This window comes from Eutrigla gurnardus (assembly GCF_963514095.1).
Source record: "Eutrigla gurnardus genome assembly, chromosome: 2".
Classification (NCBI taxonomy): domain Eukaryota; kingdom Metazoa; phylum Chordata; class Actinopteri; order Perciformes; family Triglidae; genus Eutrigla; species Eutrigla gurnardus.
The window spans coordinates 22,974,367-22,984,346 of record NC_139916.1 but is presented as its reverse complement, the minus strand read 5'-3'; the positions used below and the strand labels follow the sequence as shown (position 1 = coordinate 22,984,346).

General features: G+C 39.5%; 1 protein-coding gene across 2 annotated transcripts; it reads right to left on the bottom strand.

Moving 5' to 3' along the window:
- On the bottom strand, positions 1-6,403 carry LOC311020589 (bactericidal permeability-increasing protein). Of its 2 annotated transcripts, none has more exons than XM_084020706.1 (16): positions 6,292-6,403; positions 4,797-4,904; positions 4,598-4,712; positions 4,381-4,512; positions 4,131-4,283; positions 3,978-4,041; positions 2,276-2,336; positions 2,111-2,202; positions 1,815-1,991; positions 1,674-1,733; positions 1,425-1,592; positions 1,275-1,342; positions 1,124-1,166; positions 989-1,052; positions 361-437; positions 1-199 (listed from the first exon to the last, which is right to left on the bottom strand). In XM_084020706.1, the coding sequence occupies exons 2-16, from the start codon at positions 4,897-4,899 to the stop codon at positions 158-160; spliced, it is 1,419 nt and encodes a 472-aa protein (XP_083876832.1). In that variant the 5' UTR covers positions 4,900-4,904; positions 6,292-6,403; the 3' UTR covers positions 1-157. The 2 variants fall into 2 exon arrangements, with proteins under 2 accessions (XP_083876832.1, XP_083876833.1); XM_084020707.1 differs by having other exon boundaries at positions 6,247-6,343.
- Positions 6,404-9,980: the final 3,577 nt, after the last annotated feature.

Genomic DNA, 9,980 nt, shown 5'->3' with positions numbered 1-9,980 from the left:
TCAAAAGCAAACAAGTGATCTGTATTTCTCAAGCTCGTAGGGCGATTAATATTGGTGCATGATTCAGAAAATTCTCTGTTGAACTCTAGCTTTGATTGTGTCTTCTTCATTGTGCCGCAGTGCAGAAATGAATCCTGGGAGTTTCCAGAAATACCATTCAACCCGCGAACTGAACATCCGTCCCAATCAGCATATAATCCTATAGAAAAGCACAACAAACACAGTTAATAACACCTTTGACATTATGAATTCAGTTCATCAAGTAGATATTTAAGATGTTTTCTTTCCTGGTCATATAATAAATGCAGTTGGCTAAAAATCATAGTGTTATAAAGATCAAAACTAAATCTAGTCTCTGACCTTCAGGACTAGAAGCTGAGTGTTCACAAGCTTCATCTTTCCAAGTGTAGGAAGTGGGTATCCCTTTGCAAGTTGAACTGTGAAGCAAAATGCATTTTTTAGATACAATAATCACACAAATCCAATGAGGCAAACGTTAAAGTATTTATATCATATTGCACATTTCCTGCATTAACTCAAAGTGCTTCACCTAAAAAGATAATCATACATTTTATTAACATAAAAAAATCAATAAAAGAGTACAAGATAAGATTTAAATGAACTTGGAAGATAGAGCAATTATTGAGTTTAAAACGGGTTCAATATATTTACAATGAAAATGTAAAGATAGCTAGCGGTGTGCAGTGACGTTGAACAAATATGATGTTAATAAATGCAAAGTTGTTTAAAAGGGCAACCAGGCTTTAGTTAAACCTGCAATAACAGATTTTTTTGCCACTTGAGTGTCTTTTCAGCTGCTAAATGCTCCACTTTGTTCGCCAGCTAGTCTGTAACTGCGTCTGTAACTGCGTCTGTCTGCTGAACAATGAACTGTAACTCACTTTTAAGCTCTATTAAGCTGAGCCACAGAATATAGCACATGACATGGCACCTAATTCATAGAGTAAATGCAAATGCAAGAACTCACCATTCAGTTCAGGAATCACAACAACTTTGAGGACCATCTGGAAGATGCTGTCGAGGGATCTGACCTGCTGGTTAAGGTTAGTTTATTATGCTGTTCTGATGGTGCACACTGTGACTCGTGTTAGAAGGGACTTACCTGAAACTCTCCCACATAACTTGTCCCCAGGGTCAGATCCATTCTGTGCAAATCAGGCAAAATTACACCGTGATGTTCATTTTTTAAAACAACCTTTTGGCCCCATTTTTCTCTTCTGGGAGCAAGTCGTGATTTTTAACTCATAACTCACTTGTTTAGTGTGACAGCTCCAGCCAGCCTCATTCCGCTGACAAACACTCGGGCACTGACACTGGTCTCCTATGACGACAACATGGTGAGAAATTTACCATTGCCAAACCACACAAATTGATGTTTTTAACATGCCAGCTGTGTAACCTACCAAGTTAAGGACAAAGAGTGGGGAAAGTGTGCTGTTGGGTTGGATAGCGTAGGCCGTCACTGTGCAAGTGGCCTGAACTGTCACGTTGTTGGGTTCAAAAGTCATGATGGGATTTTTCACCGTCTTCACCAGCAGTTTCATCATCAGACCCGGGAAACGCTTAGCAATCTGAAAATACACACAGGTGAATAAATACCCAATGAAGACGGTGTTTCATAGCTGATACAAGCAGTGGGATGTGTTTGTCACCTGCGGGATGAAGGCTCCAAACGTCCTGGTGTTGAGTCTGATGGGAGAGCCTTGTGGGATCTGTTGTGACGGAGTCAGAAAGGTTGTGGGTCAGTGTGACATCATGAAAGTAGACTAGGGGATGAAAAGGCTGCGGCTTACCATGTCATCAGTGATGTACAGGCTGAGGGCTCCGGCTGCATTGTAGACGAAGCCTGCGGAGTTGGGGGTGAAGGCGGAGATACCGATGTACAACATGTTGTTGGACTGTGGTGGAAGATAAAAGGCTGTGGGGGAGAATGGAGGCTCCTGGTGCTTCCCAATGTTGTAAAATTCACCCTAAGTGACAAAATGAACAGCAGTACAGAAAGGTTGGGACGTGATCAATTGTCTATTTTATTAAAAAACAAAATGATGCTTCAGATATGATCAGTATGATTTGATATACACTTCTTTACCTTCAAGCTGAAGTCGATAGAAGATTTTGATACTGTGGGCGATGACACCATGGAATATTCAATCTCTGCATACTTGTCCACTCTGGCTAAAACTGCAACGAGGGACAGCGTCTCTCAAACATTCAGCAACAATGAAACATCCAAATATTTGTCATAATGTTTTACCATTGAGAGTTTTCAAGTGAGGGTTCAAATCGGATACTGCATTGGCCACCAGGGGGCAGATCTACAACAACAACAAAAGACAAGAAAAATGTTCAGAATCCAAAAGGAACTTATAGTGATTTCTGACTGAAGAAAATGGTTCTAAAAAATACCACAAAACATCCTGTGACTAAAATTAGCTCCTAACTACTTTTAATTCACTATTTCAGAAGGAAATATTTTACTTTAATATTTATCACTCTGCTACATTTATATGATTGCTAGTTACTAGTTACTTTACAAAATTACACTAAACATAAAAATAATCACTCAAAAGAGTCACGTCCCTTCCTGTGTTCCCCATTGGACCTTATTTTTGGAAAAAATATGTACGGTAGTCAACAGTGAGATAATTTTATCTTTGCTTTTTTTTTAAATAGTCAAACGTGTGTAATTCATGCCACAATTCAAACGGAATCAAAAATGTATTTGATTCTTGCCATACATATTTCTTTTCCGAAATGAGATCCCATGTCGGTCCACCAGAAGGGGCGGTACTTTCCCTCGATAAGCTCATCAAACAGAATATTTTGTTAAAGATTAAACCTGTGGTATCTTTTGGTTTGAGAGCTATTAACCCATTTCTAGTTGTGTCTTCTTGTCACATGATTTGGATGTCTATTAGTTGTAAACTTTTCACATGGTTTCATTTAATGTTAAACTGTTCAAGGCACGAAAAGGTCAAATCCAATTAATCCAATCAAATATCTCACAAAAGGAAGCAAAGACAGCCCGATAGATGACATTCCATCCAACCATCATCTGTATCTGATTATCCTGTATTCAGGGTCGCGGGGGCCTGGAGCCGATCCCAACCGACACTGGGTGGAGGCACCATTTTTTTCTCCATCTCTGAACGGCATTGGTGATAAGGGCTTTATGGGCCCACAAGTTTGCAAAGAAAGTAGTTCTCATAGAACTGCCACTATATAACAGCATCAGGATCACAATGATGATGGTGTTATTTGAAATTAGTGATGATTGACTGTGAAGGTTTGTATCGGAAGCCACGCATATGCCCTGCTCATCTGCTGGGAGGGGCTTAGCACTGAGAGTGGAGAACTGCAGGATGTATTCTGTTTTTTTCTGTATTCTGTATTCTGGCAGTTTCTGGCCTTTTCCAGAAAACTGCCTACCCTGGAGTTGTAATCACCAAATACTAAAGGATTATTATGGTATTTCTAACCAATGACAGCAAAAATAAACTGCCTACCCATGCTTAAAGTATTGAGTTGAACTTGTAATAGAAACATTGTTGTGGTGGTATTTACTCAAAGGATGCTGTCTGTTCCTGAAAAGTTGTTCCCGGCAGTCTTGTCCTCTAGACAGAATAGGGAAGGAAGTCTCGTGGTAAAATGAGATATTGAGATTATTATTGTCAGGCCAACTCCAGAGAGGGGTTGTGACCTCAGGGCTACCAAGTTTTCTAGTTAAGTTTAGCGTGGGATTTGGTAGCCTATGGTGAAGCCCGTGCGTTTTATGAGAAGGCCCTGTGACAGTACCCACTGCCAGGATCTGTTTCACAGATCAGCAGGGCTTCATGACGGGGATTTCTTTCTTCAGTTTTGCAGTTTTGACCTTTTCTCTGTGGCAGTGTGTGAATAGTGTCAATAGTGTGAGTCTCAGGTTCAATGTGTGAGACTTAGGCTGGTTTGCCCCTCACCTGTTTCTGCAGTGCATTTCGTAAAGCCTTATCGATGAAGCTTCTGAAGAGGTTGTACAGCCAGCTGAAACAAAGAGCAATCACAGGAATAAGGGTGATATGTTGAGCATGAAAAACAAATCCTCATATGGGTTCAAGCAGTGTTTCTTTTACCTCGCTCCACCGTGGAATCTGATGCTCGCATCGCCGACAGTGGCGGCACAGTTGACACTCCTGACCGCAGGTCGGCCTGTCACACTTTTGATTTCAATACTTGTAGTGATAGTGAGACCATTGACACTCAAATCAAAAGATCCGCTGTCGTGTCTGTTGAGAGAGGGAGGAGTCACTGATGCAGCAGAAATAGATGCAGCAAAATGGTTTTAAATGAACTGTTTAAGGGAGAAAATATGTTCTCACTCACATAATGTGGAGGTACTTGACCCTCCAGTTTCCGTGCAGATGAATGAAGGCGTTACCAATGGACAGTCTGACACCAGTCCCTGGCACCAGAGCCACCGCAGACTTTGGCAATCCCACATCCACGATTCTCATGCTGGAAAAGACAACAAACAATACCACCTTAAGTATCCCAGTTTTCCACAGTATTTACATGAGTGTTGAATAAACTGGCGCCTTACTTTGACAGGCTGTAATGGACCTTGCCAATGGGAGATACATCCTGTGTCCCTGAAATATCTGGGACTTTGATGGTCTTGAGTTTCTGCTGGATCGAAGCCATCCCCAATTGTCTGCCTGTCAAAGAGCAAGCAAATTTAAACGCGAAACTCTTGAGCGATCACCTTCCAATTGAAAAAGGAGGCGTGCTGCAAACGTTACCATATTCAAGGCCCTTTTCTGACAGCTTGACCTTGACCCCAGGATTGTAGCTTAAGGTCATAGGGATTAAAGCCACCACAGCCAGCCAAGAACACAGGAACATCTTGACTGTTGGGACATAAAAAAGGACATCGTCAGCAATTTCTTTTTCTCCACACTTCATCATAAACCAGGCAACATTTCTGCTTTTGTGTGGTTGAGATGTTCGGAATGCAATAAATCAAGGCTTCCTTTTATTGGAGGAGTGCTTTGTTAACATCTGAAGTGACAAGTGGCACCAAATTTAGTTTATATAATGTAAAGGGTCACAAGCTTTTAGTTTGTAAACCACTGGTCTGACCTTTAAAGGGGGCATATCATAAAAAAATCAAAGCAGACTGGGTTTTTTCAGGAGGTTCTAAAAGAGACAGGTGGTTATTAGGAGCGCTTCAGACAAAGGGTGAGTATATTTAGTATATTTCATGACAAAAACATTGAAGCATGTACATATGTTCTGGGAGAAACTCAAAACACAAGTATGGACCTTTAAATGAGCATGATATGCCCCCATTTAATATATTGTATTATATAAGCTTATCATATGGTTTTTAACATGACATCTAATTTCAAAAGTAACTCCACTTCAAATAAATGTCAGTACAATAAAGTACAATAGTTCCAGTATAAGAGTATATGAGTTGGGGAGTCCTGCTTCAGTGGAGGCCTGTGAAAGAGCTGATTGTCATTGCTGCAGAACAAACCACATGACCCCTGATCAGTCAGCTGACAGGCTAGACCTAATTCAATAAGAAGGACATTAAGTTACCCCCCCCCCCCCCCCCCCCATTTTCAATATGCATATTCAAATGGGTGCAGAAACTCTACATATCAGAAAATGCACTTTTTGGACCATTCAAGCCATCGCGCTTCCAGACCCATTATAATTATGTCTGTCAGTGATCGCTGTGGCTGTCACATGCTGTTCTTCCACAGTCAAGAGCTAATCGATTGTTAAGGAAAGCAAAAGATCTTTTTTCCGGGGATGTAACATGAACTTTAGCATGTTGCATGTTCAAATGGACAGATTTAGTATCTCAACATAGTCATGAACATGTGGGTCAGAAGTGGAGTAGAGGGAGAAAATGCTTTTAACAACAAAATTCTTAAAAAAAAAAAAAATGCTTCTAGCTCATTGCTATTCAACAATTGGAAACCAAAAGCACTCATCATCTCGCTGACACATAAGTCCTTGATTCCGAAAGTAGCTTCAAGAAAATCTGAATCAATGAAACACTTTCGGATTGTTTATCTCCGCTGGCAACTGCCTTTGCCACATCACAACATTTCCAGATACTGCAATTGAAGGTCCCTTCACAATAAGAACTTTTATTTATATAGCACCGTTCAAGAAATCCATGGACACGGTTAATATTTGGACCAGCATCGGAAAGATTAAGCTTTGAGAACAAACCCGACACTCTCCAGAATGTAGTTCAGTCAATATCCCTTCGCTTACCTGAAGCAGCAGTTTGTCAGGTTTCTCCTGTTGTGTCAGTCGGACGGCCAGCAGTGGAGAGTGAAAGAGGAAGAGAGGCACATGGCTTTTAATTCACTTACTCAATCAGGAACTGAAGCTGAGGACCAACCCAGAAAAAGCAACTATAAGCAAACATGGTGTCTCCACAGCTTCACAAAACACTATGTGCTCTTTTCTGAGTGTTGTTTGCATAAAAAGCTAAGTCAGTTGTCAAAGCTTGACGTGAATTTGAACAACTTTTTGCCTTTGAATATTTTTTCTCCTACCATTTCTTTTACAGTTGTTTCCGACTGCTTACACTCTAAAATCAAAGGTATTACACAGTTAGCAAAACTGTTAACACAAGGAGCAACACACTAGCTCAAATTAGCACAAATATAAGCACGTTCAACCTCACACTTTTTGCAAAACAAAACACACAGTGATTTGCAAAACACTGAACACATTTGTATACATCACAGAAATCTATCATGATGTCACTTCCTTGCAATACCAAAGCACTGACTGAATTGACCATACCCTCCTACCAACAAACAGCCATCAGGTGTGCAAACACGTGTTTGCTATAAACACACCAATCAGGTTTATAAGCACTATAAAACGCAGAAATCTGACATGTTTTGTTACATATGAATCTCCATGTTGACATGTTGGGCATGTAGAGAAATACATTTCATTTTCATCAGTCTGCAACTTTAGTCTTCTGTAGTGTGAATTTACAGTAGTACGGTATATGTGTACGTTCTCTGTGTACTTTGTTTATAGTAGCCTTATCTAATGATTGGGAAGTAGAAGTGCTTAAAGTGTTTTAGGTTTATCACAGCAGTGTATAACTAGTTCAAACAGAATGTAGTCATATGAAACATGTTTTATGGTAACAAAGTATGGTTTTTATAAAGAAGTGTAGTTTTTAGAAGTGTTTCATTTTGCCAAAAACATTATGTATTCTGCAAATGGTTGTGGGATTCTGTTAGTTGTGTGTAGTATTTTGAATAAACTGTTTTCAAAGCACTGTTTTCAAAACTGCGTTAAAGCAATCAAACAAAGTGTCAGTTCCATGTGTGAATTTCCAGTCAAGAAATAAATAAGGAACTGAGCACAAAAAAGGGAACATTTTACTGAAGCCACTCACAGCAGGCAGCTCCCCACGCAGCATCCTAGACCAGAATCCTCAGCTGAACATGACAAAAGCAAATATTAGAGCTGATTAGTGCTTTATGTTTGGCATACTTTCATTCATTTCCCTTTTATTCTGTTTAGCTATAGCACAATACAATTATCTTTCTTGCATTGAGAACTAAAGAGTGTAGAGTGTTTTGTATTTTTCCTATTTCAGTCTTTGCATAACCAGCTTCACTTCTGTGAGATTGTAGGTTTGTCAGCGTATCTTCTCTTGGATAGAAAAGATCAGCTGATTTCATGATTAATAAACATGGTAATTATACGTGAGAGGAGTGAATAGCAGGATGTATGAGAAATATCCGATGGGTTACGCATGTAAAAGTAGTCTTCCTGAAGGAACCTGCCCAAGAGCTTCATTTGGGCAAGAAGCCTGTAGTGAGTATTGGTAACATTTTACCAAATGTTGGTGAAGCAACTTTAAAGTAACAAAACAATAAAATAACTTGCCATAAAAACGAATGCTGCCGGTTGGCCTTTGACGGGCTGATTTCGTTGTGCGGTTTTTGATCAGTTAATTTTCTACCTGTTCAAGTATATCATCAAACAGAAACGCAGAAATGCTCTCTGAAAAGAAGTTTGTGCTGAATTTCTATCTCCATCTATTGTTTTCCTGACTTTAGAGGAACAGAAAATTCAAAATTTCGCAACATTGAAGCAAGAATATTTCAGTTTCAAAATGATTGAACTGATTTGTGGCCGGACCAGTGGCTGTACCATTTTCAATATCAATGATTTGTATTGATATCTAGATAAAAACTTGTAATTATTATCTATGACTTGGACACTAATATGATTTGTTTTGCTACTAGAGGCAACCAAATAAATACATGTAATACAAATACACATCCATTACAATACAATATGCATAAACAACCCATTGATACAAAAAACATACAAACAAACAAATGTGAAACAAATGTATGCTGGCAACAGACTGAACTTGTTAATATTGTGAAGTATGAACAAGAAGTATGAATCATTAGCACAGATTTACATTTTTTTGGCCAAATGTAAAATAGAAGGTGTTCCAGAAAAGCTCCTACGAGTTAACATGTGGAAAAGGAACATGCATTATTTATCTGTTCACATGTGCCTTTGCACATATCATGCTGAAATATAAGTGTGAAACTGACTCAAATGATAAAAGGCTGATGCTAGTAGTCCAGAGTTTGGCCAGAGAGCAGGCCAGTTGATTGGCACTCTGCCTGAGATCTCACACACACAAGCCGGTGAAGCTTGGTGTGTGTCGACACAGAAAGAGCACTCTGGACTCCTCAGGGGGGATGAAACGGAGAGATGCTCTGCAGCTCTCCACAGAGGAGGTAGAAATGTAGTCCGAAGAGGAGTTCACACAGAGTTCAGTTTCATCGTCATGCTCTCCTCTGCTGCTGCTGCCTCCAGGCTGTCCACACTCAGGCCTACAACAGAGATGTCCACTTTCTGTCTTTAGCAGTCAGTTTACTGTAACTAACCCTGCCTGGCTGCAGACACTGGGAAAATTCACACCTGTTTGCAGTACATTTTTATAAACTATACAGATTTTTCCCCCTCTACTTCTCCCTTGTTGGTATTACTTTTATTATCTAAATGTTTTACCGCCATGTCTTGTAGGGTTTCCATATTCATTATGATCAAGCTGAATCTGCTTATATTACCATATGCTAGTGGCGCACTCCTGCCCCCCTGAGGCTGAAGGCAATATGGCATCAACTTGTGTCAAGATGCAAACTCAGCAGAGGAAGGCCCCTTAAAATCACAGTGACTAATATAGTGTTATAAGGGGGGAAGCAATCACAACTGAAATTATTTTTATTTTGATAACCTTGCCATGATGTTCTTAAAGTGCTTTCTTTCTTTCTATTTTTTTTTTTTTTTTTACCTCAAAAATAACATTCAGTGTTTGCAGGTGAACTCATATAGCCTATACACATTTCTCAGTATTGTGAGTAAATAGTTGAAAACAGCAAATATGTTGCGACTTACTGGAATTGTATTTTGGTCAGAATGGGGTATGAGAAGAGAAGTATGATGCACCCTGCGGTATTTTCATTTAACTCGTGTTAAAGTCATTTTTACTTGGACTGCAGCAGCCACCTATCACACATGGCTGCCCCCTGTTTGTCTTGATTGGCAGATAAAGACTTTTAGATGAAAGGTGGCCTTGTAAAATATGCTAACTTTGGGGTGGCAAAAAGGACATTTGAAATCAAGACAGCTGGAATGAGGTCCAAAATGACAATCAACTCTGTTATTATGTATATTGTGATATATGGGGAGCCAGATCTGATTGGCTTGTTGATTCTGATCGAGGCAGCCCACATAAAAAAAACAGTATTTTCAGTTTGTGGGTTGGTACTCTACATATCCAGATATCACAAGCACTAAAAAGGGAATTATTCCACTTTATGTTCCCTTTAATTACAATTCATTATTTTAATATTTTTTAATAATGTTATAGATGGAAACGCGAAAAACAGAAATTCTTG

Bases quoted from the DNA above. Each gene is read 5' to 3' on its own strand.
- LOC311020589 (XM_084020706.1), bottom strand. From the start codon at position 4,899: ATGTTCCTGTGTTCTTGGCTGGCTGTGGTGGCTTTAATCCCTATGACC. The intron at 4,284-4,380 runs GTGAGTGAGAAC...CTCTCTCAACAG, and splicing joins GTCAAGTACCTCCACATTAT to ACACGACAGCGGATCTTTTG. The intron at 1,167-1,274 runs GTGAGTTATGAG...TGATTTGCACAG, and splicing joins GGAGCTGTCACACTAAACAA to AATGGATCTGACCCTGGGGA.